Source organism: Sus scrofa, chromosome 1 (assembly GCF_054392235.1).
Source record: "Sus scrofa isolate SSC_HxYL_T2T_F1_AM1 chromosome 1, Sscrofa_HxYL_maternal_Yorkshire_Landrace_v2.0, whole genome shotgun sequence".
Classification (NCBI taxonomy): Eukaryota; Metazoa; Chordata; class Mammalia; order Artiodactyla; family Suidae; genus Sus; species Sus scrofa.
Window position 1 is genome coordinate 277,217,147 of NC_139383.1, and position 21,317 is coordinate 277,238,463.

The following is a 21,317-nucleotide window of genomic DNA, read 5'->3' on the forward strand; positions in this document are numbered from 1 at the left end:
ACGCAGGTTTGATCCCTGGCCTCATTCAGTGGGTTAAGGATACGTCATTGCCATGAGCTGTGTTGTAGGTCGCAGACAAGGTTTGGATCTGATGTTGCTATGGCTGTGGTGTAGGCCAGCAGTTATAAGCTCTGATTCAGCTCCTAGCCTGGGAATCTCCATATGCTGCAGGTATGGCCCTAAAAAAAAAAACAAAAAAAAAACCTTAAAAAAAATAGTATTGAAAACAGAGTATATTAAAATAATCTCTGGTTAAAAAAAACAACTTGGGAGTTCCCGTCGTGGCGCAGTGGTTAACGAATCCGACTAGGAATCATGAGGTTGCAGGTTCGGTCCCTGCCCTTGCTCAGTGGGTTAACGATCCGGCGTCGCCGTGAGCTGTGGTGTAGGTTGCAGACTCGGCTCAGATCCTGCGTTGCTGTGGCTCTGGCGCAGGCTGGTGGCTACGGCTCCGATTCGACCCCAGGCCTGGGAACCTCCATATGCCGCGGGAGCGGCCCAAGAAATAGCAACAACAACAACAACAACAAAAAAAGACAAAAGACAAAAAAAACAAAAAAAACAAAAAAAAAAAAAACTTGGAGTTCCCGTCGTGGCGCAGTGGTTAACGCATTCGACTAGGAACCATGAGGTTGCGGGTTCGGTCCCTGCCCTTGCTCAGTGGGTTAACGATCCGGCGTTGCTGTGAGCTGTGGTGTAGGTTGCAGACGCGGGCTCGGATCCCATGTTGCTGTGGCTCTGGTGTAGGCTGGAGGCTACAGCTCCGATCTGACCCCTAGCCTGGGAATATCCATATGCCGCGGGAGCAGCCCAAGAAATAGCAAAAAGACAGAAAAAAAAAAAAAGAAAAACAACTTATTTTGTAACAACAAGAACAATTATTAACAGTGATTTAAAACACCATGAATAACATAGTAGGCATTTCTGCACCTCCTATGAGGTAGGAAAGAAATGCCTCAGATAGACATGATTTCAAACCCAACCTACTTATAGGCTACAATTACAATTTGAGCAAATTACTTAACTTCTCTGAGCAGGATTCCTAACTTGCAAAATATGGGTAAGACCTGCCTCCTGAGGATTTTGTACGAAGTAAATAAAATAACCTTAAGTAAATGCTTAGCACAGTGCCTTGCACAAGTAGGTGCTCAATAAATGGGGGCTATAAATGTTATTATCAATAAAAACCATAAAAATAATAAAATTATACTGCTAGAAAGATTTGTGAATTCTTGGTGGGCAAGGACTGATTTAATTATCTTCAGAGTCTCACGATACCTAGCCATAGTGCTTACATACTCAGTATTTATTAAATTAAAATCAGCTGCAACCAAACCAATGCAAAATATCCAACATAGTTAACCTTGCTTGAATGGGTGCTCTGAAGTCAGTTTTCTGACCTATCCCTGCAACATGAAGTGATTAATAAAACCTTTCTTACATCAGTGCGAAAGTCTACACTGAATAGAGGAGAAGGTGGTGTTGGTGACTGTGTTGCCACAGGAAGAGTTGAAGAGACAAGAGGTGCTTTCTGAGTGTGGTACTGTTGTGCCCACTGCTCTGGCTTTCTTCTTATTTGCTCCTCGCAACTGGTCTTCAAATGACCACAAGGTTCCTGAGGGGAGGGATAAAAGAAACAATCTTGATCATCTAGGGAGTGGTAAATAAATTTAACTATGCTCTGTAGAAATAATGTGAACATATATTGTTGGGACAAAAAAATATACAGTAGAAGTCACCCTAGCCTATTCTCCACACACTCAAACAAGAGAGTTAATATTTAGGCAAATGTTAAAAGTAAAATCTGAAGCACTCACACTTTCCTGGTTTTTGGAATATGACTGCATATATATGGGGATACTAAAAACAGGCCCTATCTTTGTATTTTGAAGTTACCTTCCCATCAGTTTCCTATCCAAACATAACATTTATTGAGCACTGATATGCATCAGGTCCAATTCTAAGAGCTTTGCTTTTACTGATTTAATCCTCACAAAACCCTTATGAGGGAGGTACTACTACTATTCCCATCAATTATGAAAAAACTGACATAGAGAAGTCAAGTAAATTCCCTAAGTCATGCAATTAGTAAGTGGAGGAGCCAGGAAATACACCTGAGTGGTCTGACACCAGACAATAGAATCTTAACCACTACACTACGGTAGTATTCCCAGTTCCTTTATCACTTACCCTTGGTAAAGGCACAGTTGTCCTTGGCTCACTTGGTGGCTGACAAGCCACTGAATAATACCCATCTAATGAGTTATATCTTTCCCGCAAAGATGTCTGATACACAGATGAGTGCATCACATCCATTGGAGGTAAAGAATTGCTTCTAATAATGTCATCTCGTTGGTACATAGGTGGGCGCCAGATGCGCCTGCTGTCGTACACAGGAGCATACATTCCAGAAGGTACTGGAGGAACTGGTCCATACGGCTGCGGAGGAGGAGGTTGGTAAGGAGTAGAATTCATTCGATCTCGAGGGGAAAATGTACTGTAATGATCAGCATATGGCATGGAAGCAGGTGGGAGGGAGGACTCTGGAACATTATTGGACCTCACAAAGCGAGGAACACAGGGAGCCACACCAGCTGGTACCGTTGGAGGTGGTGGATAGTATCCTTGAAAATTGGAAAGAGGAATATTTAATGTAATCTTAGTAAAATTTAACATATTCTTTTTTTTAATGGTTTAAGTCTAAATCAGCCTTTAATGTGGGAAAATAGAATAAGCTTTGAACTTCAGTCACTCCAGTTTGGAAAGAAAATACATGCTTTCAAGATACCACTATATGAAAACCATTCATGTTCAATATTTTGTTAAACTGCTCCTTAAAAAGACATGACAAGGTATTGACAGATGGCCTGGTAAATTTTCTTCTAGGGCATTTATTGCCACAGCTTTTGGACTGTAATTTAATTATATCATTTTGATTCTTAACCTTTTTTGGGAGCAGAAATTAAAGATCTCTTTTGTAATCTATGTAAGTTGTGTACTATCGTTCCAAAATTATACTTAAGTATATTTAAACCAAACATTTAGTTTACCATTTCAGAAAATTTAAAGAACTCAATGAAGCTCATCCATGGACCCTATATTTGATTCAGAGGAATGAGAACTTTAAAAAATCACTGGCATATAGAATCACAGATTCTTAGGACAGGAAGAAAACTTGGGGATCATGTAGTCCAAAGGATTAATTTTTTCATGTAGATATTCTAGATAGATATAAATGATTCACTAACTTATAACAAATGTCCTATTAGTTTCTTTTTTTCTTAGAATTATCTAAAATTACTTACCTGCCTGTGGGTACTGTGGGACTTCAAAGGGTATCTGAGTCCTTGGATCTTGAAAATACTGGATGTTTTCAGAATGCTGAGGATACACTGGTACTCTAGTTATAAATGGGCTGGATTTGGGAGGCACAGAATTCAGCTCAGTTCCAACATTAGAGGGCCCAGCTGAGGTAGCCGTTACATTACTTACAGGAGTCTTGGGTGGAGAACCAATTTTACTGGAGAGAAAATTTAACAAGGGCAAATGATAAATCACTGTCTATGACTTAAGTCTTCCTCAATAGGAATTTTTCATAGAATTATATACTGATCACCAACATAAAACGCTTCAGGTATTTCCATATTAACAAATAAGGCAATGAATTTCATCGCCACCTTTCATTGTTAATTCACAAGATTAAGTAACAGATAATCATTTTCTGTTGAGGGCGAAAAACAGAAAACAAAACAAAAAACTGCAAACAAATCCTCAGCACAATGTGATCCACCAGTCACTTTTTTCTTGTACTTTAAACAAAGATTTTTCCTACTGGAAGTTTAAAAAAAATCCTGTTCAATAACTTTAAAAAAAAAAACAACTCAATGAATTTTATTACATTTAGAGTTGTATCAACAATTTCTTAATGGAAACAATATAGGCCACCAGTACAATTTTTTGACACAAATAAGACAGATATGTAAAGGAAGGATTGTTCTATTAAGGTTATTTGAAATATAAACTCACTGAAAAAAGGTCCCTTTGTTAACTACTATACCCCAGGACCTGAAACAGTTTCTAGCACAGAGGAGGCACTCAGTAAATATTCATTGGACAAATGGAAAAGTTCCTGCCACACAGTAGGTACTCAGTAAACATCTGCTGGATGAATGGAAGGCCAATGAAATGGTTACTCATTAAACTGAAGCAAAACACAAAAGCCTTTAAAAAAAAAAAAAAAAACAAAAAAAACAAAAAAAAAACACAAAGGAATTTCTTTGTTGAGTTACCATGCAATCAGCTCCAGAGGATCTCATCATGGCTTCTGACACCCTCTGAAGAAGTCAAACTTTGGCAGAGCTTAGAAATGTGGTGACTCAAGAAAAAGATCTTGTAAATGATGCAGGAATTCAATACATTACATGCCAACTAGACTAGAGGGTTTTTCTCAAACTAAAGAAGCGTTTTAAAGCAAGAGTGTAAGGAGGAGTACAGACTGCCTTTAAGTCCAGCATAGATTAGTCTAGCAGATGTTTACTTCCATGTGTAATTGTGTATTAAAATGTAAAAATAACCAAGAAACTGTGGGAAAAAACAGTAGGTACAAGTATATGGGCTTAGAGTTATTTTAGTGCTGAGCTTTATTCTTTGAAGTTCATTTTTTAATTCAGGCTTGCACTGCTGTCCTAAAAATTTTATCTGCAGGTTTTAGAGGGTCTCCTGGGGAGGAAGGGATCAGCTGTCACTCACTGTGGGGGCAGGACACTGGAGACAAATGCTTCATGGAACAATTATTGCTGAGAACTTCCCTGGATATTGCCATTTTTTTCCATCACTGGTTTTTTGTTTTTGTTTTTTATATATATAACTTTTATTTTTTTTTCTATTATGCTGGTTTACAGTGTTCTGTCAATTTTCCACTGTACAACATGGTGACCCAGTTACACATACATGTATACTTTCTTTTTTCTCACATTATCATGCTCCATCATAAGTGACTAGACAGAGCTCCCAGTGCTACAGAGCAGGATCTCATTGCTAATCCATTCCAAAGGCAATAGTCTGCATCTATTAACCCCAAGAACCCCATCCATCCCACTCCCTCCATCTCCCCTTTGGCAACCACAAGTCTATTCTCCATGTCCATGATTTTCTTTTCTGTGGAAAGGTTCGTTTGTGCCATATATTAGATTCCAGATGTAAGAGATATCATGAGGTATTTGTCTTTCTCTTTCTGACTTACTTCACCCAGTATGAGAGTCTCTAGTTCCACCCATGTTGCTGCAAATGGCATTATTTTGTTCTTTTTTATGGCCGAGTAGTATTCCATTGTGTGTGTGTGTGTGTGTGTGTGTGTGTGTACAGTATGGAGGTACCTTAGAAAACTATACATAGAACTATCATATGACCCAGCAATCCCACTCTTGGGCATATATCCAGACGAAACTTTCCTTGAGAAAGGACACATGCACCCACATGTTCACTGCAGCACTATTCACAATAGCCAAGACATGGAAACATCATTGCTTTTTAAAGGTACAGATTATCTTATACATCTCATGTATTTTCAAAAGTGCCAAGAAAAGAGCTCAGCATCAGTGTATAAATAACATTTACTAACTAAACAATGTTCTCTGATATATCATTTCTAAGATCTCTCTGAAGAAAATTATAAAAATCCTTAAATTTCCCTAACACATTCTAACTGCAGAAATAAAGGATATAAATGCCTACCTATCCATTTATTATATGACATCACTACCAGTTTACTGTGTGCCTAGCATAATGCTTTTACCCTATAAGGCATATACTAGATATTGACAGACTATTTATGGGCAACAAAATCTGAATATGCTTTAACTCAGATTTTAAGCCTCTTTTGAATATCAAAGCATGAGATATTAGAGGTGGAAGTAACTTTTCAGATAATCTCAAAGTTTCAATTTTTCTCTTCCTTGTCTACACTCACAGCATGTAGAAGTCTCCAGCCAGGGCTAGATCTTTAACCCACTGCACCACAACAGGAACTCCTCGAAACTTTTTTCTAAAATTGCCAAAACCTTTTTGCCAAATTAAATCTCATGCTGAAACGCAACAACAACAGTAATGGTAGTGATAATAATGGTAGTAATAATAATAGCAGATATTTAATGAGTGCTATGTGGCAGGCACTGTGCAAAGCACAATGCAGTATTAACTCTTTTTTGGGGGTGGGAGGGCACAACTGTGGCAATGCCAAATCTTTAACCTGCTGCAACACAGGGGAATTTCCCAGTCAGTGTTAACTCATTTAATCCTCACACTCACCATAGGAATTAGGTACCATTATTTGATGGATGAGTAAACTGAGGAAAACAGATTAAGTAAATAGCCTAAGATCAAGCAGCTAAGGAACGGTGAGCCAGAATTTGAACCCACAGAATCTGGCTTCAAAGATTTCCCTCTTCACAACTACATATCATTACATGGCATAAAGTGGAACTGTTTTGATTGAAATAGGGGCTGGAGGCTCAAGCATCTCACCTGCTTAGGTTTCTACTTAGTTCCTTTCTGGCACCTCTATGGACTCAATCCTAAAGTTCAAGGAAATAAGGTGTGAAAAACTCAATTCTGGTCCAACCTTTTCAGTTTACAATTGAAGAAAACAAAACCCAGAGCTGAAGTGAACTTCCAAGGTCACCGAGCTATTCAATTGCAGAGCCAGGACTAGAACTCAAGTTTTTTGGTATTCAGTATTTTTTTACTACATGAAACATTCTGCATAAAAGTTCTGACTAACTGCTTCTCCTCAAGTTAAACAAAAATACTGAGGCACTTATAAAAAGGCTAAATAACTCACGTTAAACATTTTTACCCAATACTTACTTCTCAGTTACAGACTCTGCAGAAGGCCCAGCAGCATTCTGACCATTAGTGCCAACCTTCCCCACTTTCTTCACAGTCTCCAGAGCTCTTAATGTACTGTCAGTACTACGTGGAATGAGCTGGGAAACACTGTTCTCTGCATTTGAAACTCCATTTGTACTTGGAACAATTTTCCCCGTTGTTTCAGTACTTCCTATGACAGAAATGACATTTCCGGCTGTGGTTGTGACGGTGTTGTTTACACCAACTTTATTTAGAAGAGGAAACGTTCTTACAGTCGCATTAATCTTTTTGTTTCTTAATCGATACCTGTTTCAAAAACAATCAGCATATTAGTGAGTATTTCCTTAAATCTTATTCAGAAATTAAAATGGGGGAGGAGGCAGTGGGAAAAGATTCTAAAAGGAAGAACAGCACTGAAAAAACTTGGTCAGCTAAATATTAAAAACAATCTACATCTGGAGTTCCCATCGTGGCTCAGCGGAAACAAATCTGACTAGTATCCATGAGGATGCAGTTCCATCCCTGGCCTAGGAACTCCTAGACTCTCTTTAAAACTATGATCAGTTACTTAAAATGGCCACGCCATACATTAAGACACTCCTCTACTAAATTCACTTTCCTATCTCTAACACCCTCTTCCCTCCAACTCTCAAGAGCCCTGCTATAGCTAATGATGTTGCCTCCCACTTAACAGAGAAAATAGATGACACCAGAGAAAAATTACTTATCTTTCTATCACCAAATTCCACCAGGCTTCCTGCTTCTGTAACTACATACTCCACCTAAAATAAGGGATGAAGAGTTCCTATTCCTAACTCAAGGCAACCTTCCCATTTGGGTTCCACAGAAGGCCAATCTTTCTACTTGTGACCCAGGCCCCAAGCCCATTTACCTTCTCAAAGACTTTCACTCCTATAATTACTTTTTCTTGTCTAGTGCACCATTACTGCATTCAGGTGTCTGCTTAAGTGCCATATTATCCGGGATTCCTTCGAAATCTTATCTAAAATATCTCCCGTTTCCCAATTATTCTCTTTCTCCTACCTTGTTATTTTGCTTCACAGTGCCAGTCAGTACCACATACTATGTTTTCTATTTACTTGCTGTCTGCTGATCTTTTCTACTACAATGCAAGTTCCATGAGAGCAAGGATTCGGCCCTCAATATCCACCTCTCTATCCTGAGCACAGTGCCTAATTCATGCTAGGTGTTCCACAAATATCTGGTGTCAGTGAGGAGTGAACCATAAACTTCATAAGGCCAAGAAAACTACTTATTATCAGCTCTACTTCCAAAATATATCCCAAATCTTGCTACTTTTCATCATTTCAAATACTATAGTCCTAAGCTACCAAGCTCTTGCCTGGACCACTGCAGCAGTTTAACTAGTCTCCGTCATGCAGACACTAAAGTGACATTTCTAAGACAAAATTAAAATTTCATTATTCCATTTTACTAAAACGCTATAATGGCTTCCAAAATAGAATCCAAGGTCCTTGCCAGGGTCCACCAAGCCATTATGATCTGGGCCTTGCCTAACATCTCCAACCTTATCTTTTGCCATTCTTCTCATTCTCCATCGTCCAGACACACTGGTCTTCTTTCTTTTTGTTCTTGGCCACAATCACGGCATGTGGAAGTTCCCAGGCCAGGAAAAGAACCAGCGCAGCAGTTATCGCCTGTACCACGATGGTGACAATGCCAGATTCTTAATCCACTGCACCACATGGGAACCTCCTCGCACTGGTCTTTTTTCTAGTCCCTGAATATGCCAAGCTTATCTCCACCTCAGATTTTCTTTATAGCATTTTATCAGTAACTGAAATTGTTTGTTTACATGTTTACTGTTCCTCTTTCCACACTAGAAGTACCTCAAATAGTACCTAGTTCTTAAAAACCATTTAATAAATATCTGTTGAGGTGGTTCATCCAGGCTTTTGACAGTCTCCAGAATGCGGCAATTCTTGGGAATAGAATTCCAATGCCCTACATTCTAAAATATATTTACATAAATATTCTTTTTAATTTTTTGTTTTTAGGGCCACATCTGTGGCATATGCAAGTTCCCAGGTTATGGGTCAAATCATAGCTGCAGCTGCCAGCCTATGCCACAGCCACAGCAGCATAGGATCCAAGCCACATCTGCAACCTACAGCACAGCTCAGGTCAATGATGGATCTTAACCCACTGAGCAAGGCCAGGGATCGAACACACATCCTCATGGATACTAGCTGGGTTTGTTAACACTGAGCCACAAGGAGAACTCCTACATAAATATTAAGAGAGAGTTGGGACATTTACATTTTGCTTGGTTAGCAACATGTATAGTAGAGAGAGCAGGCTGTGATAAAAAATTAATTTATTTAAGTTAAACGAACATTTGCTGAATTCTTCCTGGTGCATTATGTGAGCTAATCTTTTATTTAACAGCAACAGAGTGTGAAGCTGGTTGGAAATATGATCTGTAGATTACTTGCTATTTCAACATAAATACACTGAGTTTACATGTCAGATACTTTTGCTAGGTGCAGAAAATATAAAGATGAGTAAATGAAGTCCAATGAAAATACATACATGTAAATAAATCATTGCAGTTCAGTAAGAGAACTAGTGCTTATAAAGTTACCATGTGTACAGCACTATGGCAGCACAGGAAAAGAATCAATCAACACTGCCTGCAAAGTCAGGGAAGTTTTCAGAAGGAAAATGATATCTGAGAATAATTAGGAATAGGAGCTCTCCAAGCAGAGAAGAGGACAGCATATAACACAGAGTGAACATGTACGAGGTAAAGAAGAATGAAAGAATTTATATAGTAGTAAACTGAATGTACTTTTAAAAAAAGAATGAAAAAGGTGGAGTAAAGCTTAAAAGCAAGGTTGGGCTCAGAACCAGTGATATACTCAGGAACCAATTAAGAATTTAAAGCAGAAGATGGACACAATTAGACATTTACTTGTGAAAGAAAATCTTGGCTCAGACACATGCAGATGCTGAGTAAAATGATAGCAGTAAAATGGAAAAATTGGGTAGATACGTGTGAAACACTGAACACCTGGCACAAAATTTGACCAATTAATTTGGTTATTATTATTTTTACTACTACTGTTATAAGTTCAGGCAAGAAATAATAAAATTCTGAAGGAGGAACTGGAGATGGAGAGTAGGAAGCCAATTTGAAGACGAGAGGTAAAATGGATTTTCAGGTTGGCAATAGTTATGAGTAGAATGGCAATGAAATCAGTTTCTTCTCTCTCTCTCTCTTTTTTTTTTTTTTTTTTTTTGGTCTTTTTGCCATTTCTTGGGCCGCTCCCACGGCATATGGAGATTCCCAGGCTAGGGGTCAAATTGGAGCTGTAGCTGCCAGCCTACACCAGAGCCACAGCAACGTGGGATCCGAGCTGTGTCTGCAACCTACACCACAGCTCACGGCAACACCGGATCATCTACCCACTGAGCAAGGGCAGGGATCAAACCCACAACCTCATGGTTCCTAGTTGGATTCGTTAACTACTGCGCCACGACAGGAACACCAGTTTCTTCTCTTTTTGTCTTTTCAGGGCCACACCCATGGCATATGGAGGTTCTCAGGCTAGGGGTCCAGTCTGAGCTATAGCTGCTGGCCTACACCAGAGCCCCAGCAATGAGGGCTCTGAGCCATGTCTGCGACTTACACCACAGCTCATGGCAACGCTGGATCCTTAACCCACTGAGCAAGGCCAGGCATCGAACCCACATTCTCATGGATGCTAGTCAGGTTTGTTCATCACTGAGCCATGACGGGAACTCCTCTGACTTTTTTATGTGTTCCCAAGCAAGGTTCCCTAAAAAGCTCTATTTTAACTAAAAAGTTCTGTTTCAGGTACGGACAAACTCAAAATACCTCCTAGAGTCTCAAAAATCATCTTGATGTAAAACTCTGTATATGTCACATGGAGATGCCTAGACCAGATGTAAACAGCACCTTTTTTTCCTTAGTACCCCTTTAGCCTCTCTAGGCTCTTCCAGCGTGGGAGAGTGGGGACACTGAGAACAGAAGCATGTTTCTACTCTTTTTAATACACACACACACGTTTATCTTCTATCACACCGCAGCTGCTGTACAGCTCATTATGTGCAGGGCTCAGTCCTGGCCACTGAGGGGAGGAGACAGTAATAAACAAGACGAATATAGTCCACGGAGCTTACACTTCAGTAAGAGACAAAATTCAATAAACGGACCAGAGGTCAGCAAACTACTGCCTTTGGGTCAAAGTTGCCTGTTTTTAAAAATAAAGTTTACAGCTATGCAATTTTATGCATTGTTTATGGTGGCTTTTCTTTTTTTGCTACAATGGCCGAGCTGAGTAGTTGTGACAGAGATCACTGAATGGTCAAACTAAACATATTTACTATCTGGATCTTCACAGAAAAATCTGTCAACCCCTAAAACAGACCTGTAAGTTAATTATAATTTTGATAAGCATGACAAAGTGGGACCTGCTTTAGTATGAAATACCGGGAGAAATCCTCCTGAAAAAGGAAGGATGAGTTAGGCACAGGAAAAACTCTAAAGGCAAGGCTAGAAGGAACAGTATTATATAAAAAACCTGAGGCAGGAAAGACCATGGTGCACTCCAGGCACTGAGAGGTTAGTGAGGCTTGAGCAGAGAATAAAATTAGAGAGCAGTGTGAGAAGATGAAGGCACAAACTAGATGGTACAGAGTCTGGCAGGCCACAGAGGAGATTTTTTTTTTTCTTTCTTTCTTTTTTTTTTTCCATCTGCGGCATATGGAAGTTCCCAGGCTAGGGGTTGAATCGGAGCTACAGCTGCTCGTCTATGACACAGTCACAGCAATGCAAGATCCAAGCTCATCTGCAAACTACACTGCAGCTTGTGGCAACGCTGGATCCTTAACCCACTGAGCAAGGCCAGGGAACAAACCCACATCTTCATGGATACCCACAAAGCCACAATGGGAACTCCTACAGAGTAGGTTATATGTCTTTATCTACAGGGTAATAAGCAACTTAGTTTCTCATTTGCACTGAGCCTTATGTGCAAAATTATCCCTGTTTTGTGGGGATTAATGGGATTGGGGGTGGGCAACCATAGTTATAAGACGACTAGTTAGGAGGCAACTGTGGATCAAGAAAAGGGGATGACAGCTTAGACTACAAGGATAGAAAGAACCGAAGGAAGAGTCAAGAAATACATAGGAAGCTGAACTGACAGAACCTGGTGTCTAAGATAAGCAGATGAAAGCAGACAAAGATGATTCCTACAACATGTCATGTATAACTGGATGGACGGTGTACACATGAGGAGAGCAGAATGGAAGAGAACAGAGGAGATACATGAGAGGAAAAAATAGCTCAAATTGGGTTTAATGTATCTAAAAACAAAAGAGATGCCCACTAAGAGTTGATATACCAGCCAGTTATTCGATTGAAAGGTTGGAATCAGCTGAGCTCTCAATGCCAAATGTTTTGGTTTAAAAATGAAATAACCAAAACTGGACAATATACATCATAGGTTATATCCATTTGCTTTTAGGTCTGGGGTAAACGGACACAGAAAAAGAGATTACTCATAGGATAAGAGAAAGGGAAAAGAAAACAGAAAAAAAAAAAAAAAGCTAAAAAGACCAAAAGCCATAATAAGAAAGCATGATTTACCATTTTACCTGTGACTCGGCTGTTACCTTTAACGGTACCTGAGCAAATAAAACTGCACATAAGAATATTTTCACTGTGCACAGGTGCTTAGCAGAAACATGGATTCCAGCTATACAATGGTCTAAAACAGGACCCCTGAATAAGGTTCTAAATCACTTATTATTATATCTCGCTCCCAGAAGCAACAATGTATGGCTTCAGAAGAAAAGGTCATTTTTCAATCTAAAGAATTCTACAGCGTGAACTTAACTGCATCTTTGAAGCTCATCACACATTTTAAGTCTCTATGTAACACTTTCATAATGACCAAAAAATTAAATCCAAATAAAAGAGATTTCTCCTAACTTACTTTTCAAGCTCTTCCTGAGAATGGGCAAAAGTACAATTTGTTCCTCGTGGACACCCTCCTTGCTGTCGCAAATCTCGGCACATGCTAGTCTTATATTTGCTGTTTGGTTGAGGCTACAAAAAGAAAATCAATGCGCGGAAAAGTGAAGACTCCAGTTGTCACTCACTCTTGGGACTTCAGAATTTTATGATTACACCTTTAATTCTTTCTCACATTAGTTAAGTAATTCTTGTGCTAACACAACTATCACTGCAATGTTTCCTGTTATGAATTATGTGGCATTTTAGACATTCCTTCTGAGGATTATCTGTAACTGGTTCAAAGGTTCAAATGTTACATTACTTACTTGTCAGGCAACAAAGTGCCCAGTATATAAATCAATTCATTGCTGTCTTAAAATTATGATATGAAAATAAGGCAAACAATTTCAAAAAGCATTTAAAAAGGCATAAGCCTTGCCCACCTAAAATATTCTCAGGAAAGATAGAATACAATTTACCCTGGGAGTTAAAAATTAAGAAATACTAGTTTATTTATCAACTTGAGAGTATAACTTTCTTCTAGGGCTTTGAGCTAAGTTCACACAAATAAGGAGGCAAAATATTAAAACCCAATCATAACTGCTATAATTTGCAGTCACTGTTACCTTTGTGATCTTAATGAAGATGAAACATTCATCTTTCAATTAATATATGAATATCATGTCTTGTAACAGAATAAGGACAGAAGAGTGGAAAGATCACTTTGGAGTATATTTGACCCCAGTTCTGTCACTTACTGCCACCATGACCTTAGATATGTTACTTAGCCTCCTTAAACTTCAGCATGGGAACAGCAATTATCTTGCAGGTGGCTGTGAGAATTAGAAATAATATATGTAAAATATCAAATATAGGGAATGGCTCACAATAACTTAACATACGCACATTATTATTAGAATAAAGGATTTTACAGTTCCCTTGTGATGCAGTGGGTTAAGGATCTGGCATTGTCACTGCTATGGCTTGGGTCACTGCTGTGGCGCAGGTTTGATACCTGGCCTGGGAACTTTCACATGCCATGGGTGCAGCCAAAAAAAGAAAAAAGAAAGAAAAAGGACATAGAAAATACTTTAAATCACATATATACAAATATGAATTCATTTGTGTGGAAGCAAAAAAAGAAAAAAGTAACAATTTCCCCACATTAGAAAAAAATTAGACAAAATATTTGGAAGGAATCAGACCTATAGTTGGTCAATCTAGTGAAGTCATATTTAAGACATTCCCCAAACTGCTGCCATATTATGAATTATTTAACCGATGTACTAAAACTTGGGTTTCTCTCAAAAGAACAGAGACAAAAACTTTCATGAATGGAGTCACATAAGGAGTCTGTTAACCAAACAGCTTGTTAAGATGTTTAGGATGAACTTCTGTTAGAAATAAGAGCAGTCAGAACTATAATAAATGTGCTCACCTGAGGTGTCTCATGGCCTTTCCTACTATAATTTTGTATGAAGTCCACAAGGCCATGAACCACTGTTTTAACAGCTACCATTGCATTTTCTAGCTGCTCCCAAGTTGGTGAAACAGCATCTGAAATAATCCGCCAAGGTGATAGGATGAGGAAAAGAATTTATTAGCTGTAAATCTCTTGTGTTATTTACCTCAAAGGTAGAAAAGGTATAAGCAATTATTTTCCCACATACCTGGATTAGGGTCTATGTTTGCAAGAAGCTCTAAATGAGGCCTCAGTCTATTTAAGTTAGCTGGGTCACCTGTTCGTTGCAAAACAATTGTCAATTCCTGAACACTCTTTGCAAATGATTCTGGAGACTGCAGCTAACACAAAAAGAAAACAGAATGGTTTTTACTCTGGTTCTTAGGACACATATATATTCAAATGCTTTCACTTAGTCAACACACGGAACAGGTTTTCAAGTGTCTTCAGATTAGACAGTAGGAATATCACTGGTGAATTAAATTTTCACCTCAGAATCTGCCCTATGAAATTCATCATTAGACACTTAGAATCTCCAACTGGTTGTCTCTTCAGTTTCTTTAGAAGATTCAAATACTCTTCAATGCAACAGCCAAGATATAAAATCAGCATCTCTAATTTCACAAACCTTATCAATAATAGACTGCATGTGGGACTTATGTGCCAAGTCACCGTACAGAAGTGAGGACCACTGCTCAGGTGAAATACGGAGTCCTGCTTCCATAGCAATATGAACAATTTGGGCATCATGTTCTCTGCGTAAAGCCTCATAACTCCGAAATTCCTCCTTTAACTGCATCAGGGAAGAGTCTTCGTCCCTTTTGGTAACCTACAAAACAGAAAGGAGGCAAAAACCTCATCACAATTACCCTGCTCTTCGCCATCCCCAACCAATTTTTCTTTTTCTTTTTGGATAGGGGAGGTAACTTCTGCATATCAGATACTACATTAAAAAAGGTACAAATAAAATAATGTCCTTACCATGAATTCTCTTTGGAACAAAGCAGAACTTACATGACCCAATATATTGTTCTGCCTTCCTTCAATGAGGTCAGCAGTTGGTGGGGAAGAAACTTGTATACAGAAAATTATAGTATTAAGTGCTATCTATTATAAGACTCTATGGCAACACAAAGGAAAGGCAATTAAATCTGACTTATGGGGGAAGGAAGGGTGCTATCAGAGAAGGCTTGCCCCAGAAGGCTACAGGAACTAAGTCTTAAAGAATGAATAGGAGCTCCTCAGGCAAAGAAGAGTGAGGAATAAAATTCTAAAAAGAGTAGCAAGTGGTAAAACAGAAACATGAAAGAGCAGAGGACATAGAATTAAAGGCTAAGATGTAGCCTGGAGAAGAATCACAAAGGGCCTTGTATACTATGGTGAAAAATTTGGTATAGGCACAACTCGCTTTATTGCACTGAATTTATTGTGTTTCACAGATACATACTGCATTCTTTTACAAAGTGAATGTCAGTGGCAACTCTATGTCAAGCAAGTCTATTGGCGCCATTTTCCCAACAGCATTTACTTACTTTATGTCTCTGTATTACATTTTGATTGATTCGTACAATATTTCAAACTCCATTATTATTACATTTGTTATGGTAATCTGTGATCAGTGATATTTTACGTTACTATTGTTGTTTGGGGCATCACAAACCACACTCACAAAAATGGTAAACTTAACTGATAACTGTATGTGTTCTGACTACTCCTACCAACCAGTATTGCCCCATCGCTCTCCCCTCCTCAGGCCTCCCTATTTCCTGAGATACAATTTTGAAATTAGGCCTGTTAATAACCTTACAGTTATCTCTAAGTGCTCAAGTGAAAGAAGAGTCGCATATGTCTCTATCTTCTTTTTTTTTTTTTGGTCTTTTAGGGTCTCACCTGTGGCATATGGAAGTTCTCAGGCTAGGGGACAAACTGGAGTTGCAGCTGCTGGCCTACATCACAGCCACAGCAATGCTGGATCCAAGCTGCATCTGCAACCTACACCACAGCTCTCGGCAATGATGGATCCTTAAATCCACTAAGCGAGGCCAGGGATGGAACCCACATCATCACGGATACCCTTCGGGTTGGTAAGCCACTGAGCCACAATGGGAACTCCTCTCTCACTTTAAATCAAAAGCCAGAAATGATTAAGCTTAGTGAGGAAAGCATGTTGAAAGCCAAGACAGGCTGAAACCTAGACCTCTTGTGCCAAAGAGCTAGCTAATTGGTGAATGCAAAGGAAAAGTTCTTGAAGGAAATTTAAAGCACCACTCCAGTGCACACACAGATGGTAGGAAAGCAAAACAGCCCTATTGCTGATATGGATAATGTTTATTAAGTGATCTGGATAGATCAAACCAGCCACAACATTCGCTTAAGCCAAAGCCTAATCCAGAACAAGGCCCTAACTCTCTTCAATTTTATGAAAGCTGAGAGAGGTGAGGAAGCTGCAGAAAAAAAGAGTCTAAAGCTAGCAGAGATTGGTTCATGAAGTCTAAAGAAAGCAGTCATCTCCATAACATAAAAGTACAAGATGAAGCAGCAAGTGCTAATATAGAAGCTGCAGCAAGTTACCCAGATCTAGCTAGGATAATTTACGAAGGTGGCCACCCTCAAGAACAGATTTTCAATACAGACGAAACAGTCTTATACTGGAAGAAGACGCTACCTATACAGGACTTTCACAGCTAGAAAGTAAAAAAGTCAGTGCCCATATGCAAAGCTTCAAAGGACAGGTTGACTTGTTAGGGGCTAATGTAGCTGGTGACTTAAAATTAAAGCTAACCCCCATTTAGCATGCCAAAATCCCAGGGCCCTTAGGAGCTATGCTAAATCTACTGACTCTACCTGTACTCCAGAAATGGAACAACAAAGCCCAAATGACAGTACATCTGTTTACAATCTGGTTTAAGGGATATTTTAAGCCCACTGTTGAGACCTACTGCTTAGAAAAAAAAGATTCTTTTCAAAATATTTCTGCTTACAGACAAACCTGGTCACCCAAGAGCTCTAAAGTCCAATGGGATTAATGTTGTTTTCAGGTCTGCTAACACAACATCCATTCTGCAGCCATCCCTTCTGCAGATCAAGAAGTAATTCTGACTTTCAAGTCTTAGTATTTAACAGATACATTTCGTAAAGCTACAGCTGTCATAGAGTAATTCCTCTGATTGATCTAGGTAATGCAAACTGAACACCTGTTAGAAAGGATTCACCTTTCTAGATGCCACCAAGAACATTTGTGATTCATGGGAAGAGGTTAAAATATCAACATTAACGTGAGTTTAGAAGAAGTTGATTTTAGCCCTCCTGGATGACTTTGAAGGGTTTACGACTTCAGTGGAGGATGTAACTGCAGATGTGGTAGAAATAGCAAGAGATCTCACTATCATGCAATCTCATGATAAAACTTTAATGGATGAGGCGTTTCTTCTTATGGACGAGCAAAGAAAGTGGTTTCCTGAGGTGGAAACTACTCCTGGCAAAGATGCTATGAAAATTATTGAAATGATAACAAAGGATTTAGAATATCACATAAACTTAAGTTTTATTGATAAAGCAGCAGTGGGGTTTGAGAAGATTAAAAAGAAATTTGGTTGTGAGTAAAATGCTACCAAGCAGCACTGCGTGCTACAGAGAAATCATTCACGAAAGGAAGAGTCAATCGATGGCGCAAACTTCACTGTTATCTCATTTTAAGAAATTGCTACAGCCACTACAACCTTCAAGCAACCACCATCCGGATCAGTCAGTAGCCATCAACACTGAGGCAAGCCATTCCACCCACAGAAGTACTAGACTTGCTGAAGGCTCAGATTATGGCTAGCATTTTTTAGTCCTTTTAATTAAAGTACATACATTTTTAAGACATCATGCTATTTTACACTTTATAGACTACAATACAGTGTAAACATAACTTTTAGATACACTGGGAAGCCAAACAATTCATATGGCTTGCTTTATTCACTTGTTTGTGGTGGTGTGGAACAGAACCTGCAATATCTCTGAGGTATATGCTTGTGATTATCCTGCAGGGAATGGGAAACCACTGAGGACTTTTAAGCACAAGAGTGACATGATCAATCCAGCCAACGGTTAGGCAAATGTTAGCACTACAGGTGATGATTAAGAAATTTTCTACGACCACAAAAATGACCATCAGGGTATTTTCACAGCTTTAATTCGTACTCAAGTGATAAAAAACATAAATTCAAAAGGTAGAGTTTCAAATGTCCTAGTGAAACTAATCATTCAAACATTCAGATATGTAGCTAGATAATTTCCACATAACTAATATACACCTACTCCTGAAACACTAAAATTTGCTAATGGCCACAATGAAACTTGAGACTTGGTTAGAATTCAAAATACCTAGGCTACCACAGGCTCTGAAACTTAGATTGAACAAATAAATCATTCAAACTATTCATGTTGATGATTTCCTCATCAGTAAAATGAAAATATCCCAGACCACCTCACTAGTTCTTTTGATTGCTATTGTTGGCACATGAGACAACAGTAAAATGATTCCAAGACATGAAGATGGGGAAATCAAGTTACCATCTGAGTTAATAGTATCAGTTAACAATTCTCTTTGGGAATATAGAAATATAGGAAAGTATGGGACACCCAAAATTCTAAATCAACATGATCTTAAGTATAATTTAACTTAGAAATCACAAAATGACCTACTTAAAGAAACACTGAGAAAACAAAAGGAGGAATTACTCATCTAAAACAGAGAGAAAAGAAACCCAAGAAACTAGAGGATGGTCATCCAGCCACCCTGTAGGGTTCACTGTGCCTCTTGGTCAGCATGAACATCTAATCGTCTGAGTAGTAAAGACGGATATGGGTGGTTAACAGAGCCTGGTCCTATTAAAGTTCCATTAACATGCATCACAAATCACCTATGGAGTTCCCACTGTGGGACAACAGGATATGCAGCATCTCTGCAGTGCCAGGAAGCAGGTTCGATCCCTGGCCCAGCATGGTGGGTTAAGGGATCTGGCATTGCCACAGCTGCAGTGTGGGTCACAGCTAAGGCTTGGATCTGATCCCTGGCCCAGGAACTCCATATGCTGTGGGGCAGCCAAAAAAGAAAAAAAAATATTACCAATGAAGCTAGATATAGAGAAGAGACTTGTAGTTGCCAAGAGGGAGGAGAGGTGGAGGAGGGATAGATTGGGGGGAGTTTGAGGTTTGCATATGCAAGCTAGCACATACAGAATGGATAAACAATAAAGATGGGGAGTTTGGGATTAGCAGATGCAAGCTAGCACATACAGAATGGATAAACAACAAAGTCCTAATGTAGGGCATAGGGAACCATACTCAAAAGCCTGTATTAAACCATAAAGAAAAATAACATATATTGTACATCAACTATACTTCAATAAAATAAAATTTTTAAAACATCACCCGTGAAGCTCTGAAAACTACAATTTCAGGTCATCAGAATCACTGGCTTTGAGGACCACATAATTTTAAAAGTACACATAAATGCTTAAGTTTTAGCAGTATATTTTGGTATTAGATATAGCAAGTCAAAATGTCTAGGAACAGAATCCAGGAATGTATACTCTTCAAAACTCCACAAGTAATTCTGATATGTACCTTTAGCTGATAACCACTGCATTAAACATTAGAATCATTAACTCCCCCTTGTTTTGATTCCATGCTAAGCAAGCAAAGATTTGACACTCTTCTATAGAAAAACATCTACAACATTAAGAATTAAAGTCATTTAAGAGCTGCATATACTACTACAAGTTAGTAAAATTAATAGTCTATTGTATATGACCTTGGTTGTGGTGACCCTATTCCTAAGGAACCACCAAAATTCAGTTCTCTAAGCCTATAAAGTCAAGGAGAAGATCTTCAACAATGGTGAGTATGTTAGAGTAAATGTCCCTGGAGAGAGACTTTTCATAATTAAGTCGTCATGATATCCTTTTATTGTCTAAAATGCTTTCAATGTTTTAAACTACAGGGTGGTAAGGACGAAATGAGAGCAGGAAACTGAAATCACTTTCCAAATTTAGTATTATCCAAATGTCAGATATTAGCAGCAGCTGTAAATGTATGACAATAAACCTGTATGATAGTACTGAGGAAAAGAAACAACATTAAGCCAGTAATGCCCAATGTAAGAACCTAGGCAGTCACTTCAGGATGACAAATGATCCTGCAACTTGGCTGCTTAGCCAAAAACATTATGTTTGAGAAACCAGAGATTCATTTCAATTGCTGCCCTAAGGACACAAAATCAAGCACTGTAACCATCAGGCAGAAAGTATCCCACCCTTGTTAGTAGAGTTAAGTGAATTCATTTGAACATATTTCCATCATCAATTATCTGTTACCTCAAACTGAGTAGTATGCAAAAAAACCTTTTTCTGCCTGAACTACTTCCACTCCTGGGTAATAAAATAGCAAAATGGCTTAAATAAGCTTTAGTTTCAAATTAAAATGTTTAACTCATATAGAAAAGCCAATGGGCCTTTCTATTTTCAAGTCCTTGGGCCCTTCTCAAGACTGGCAATCTATACTACTGTAACATGTGGAAGCTTCAAGGATTCAGCCCACTTTTCACTTCTCTCGGTACCTCTCATCACCCAAATACCTATTTGACAACTGAAACCACAATTCTAAGTAACTTAAGAATTCATCCCTACCCACTCTGCAAAACAAACAAAACCACCATCTAAATGCAGAGTGGGGCAATCTCTTCAACTTTTCACTCTCTTGTTGTCCCTGAAACAACATATGAGCCATTCTTAGATCAAAGGCTTTAATCTAATCATTACTGAGAAAGAGGCAAAAATAATAGCGGGGAAATTAAAACATTTACCTACTCTTTTGAAGTTTTCAGTATAGTTCCTGGCTCTCTTATAGTTTTCCTGGCCATGCCTTCGGCATGCGGAAGTTCCTGGTCCAGAAGTCAAACCCGCATGACGGCAG

At 38.8% G+C, this 21,317-nt stretch overlaps 1 protein-coding gene and 1 non-coding gene across 5 annotated transcripts in view; both read right to left on the reverse strand.

Annotated features, from left to right (window-relative positions):
* The window catches only part of RC3H2 (ring finger and CCCH-type domains 2), a 49,778-nt gene that overhangs the window by 9,980 nt on the left and 18,481 nt on the right, over positions 1–21,317 (reverse strand). For all 4 annotated transcript variants that reach the window (XM_084995468.1, XM_013993836.3, XM_013993837.3 and 1 more), the window contains exons 6-13: positions 14,986–15,186; positions 14,566–14,698; positions 14,334–14,452; positions 12,876–12,988; positions 6,865–7,173; positions 3,306–3,520; positions 2,191–2,624; positions 1,442–1,615 (exon numbers count right to left, since the gene is read on the reverse strand). In XM_084995468.1, coding sequence (XP_084851594.1) covers positions 1,442–1,615; positions 2,191–2,624; positions 3,306–3,520; positions 6,865–7,173; positions 12,876–12,988; positions 14,334–14,452; positions 14,566–14,698; positions 14,986–15,186 — 1,698 coding nt within the window. The remainder of the gene's footprint in view (positions 1–1,441; positions 1,616–2,190; positions 2,625–3,305; positions 3,521–6,864; positions 7,174–12,875; positions 12,989–14,333; positions 14,453–14,565; positions 14,699–14,985; positions 15,187–21,317) is intronic.
* On the reverse strand, positions 14,788–14,898 carry LOC146407256 (small nucleolar RNA SNORD90). The gene has a single exon (XR_014832406.1). It is a non-coding gene; the product is annotated as a small nucleolar RNA SNORD90 (small nucleolar RNA).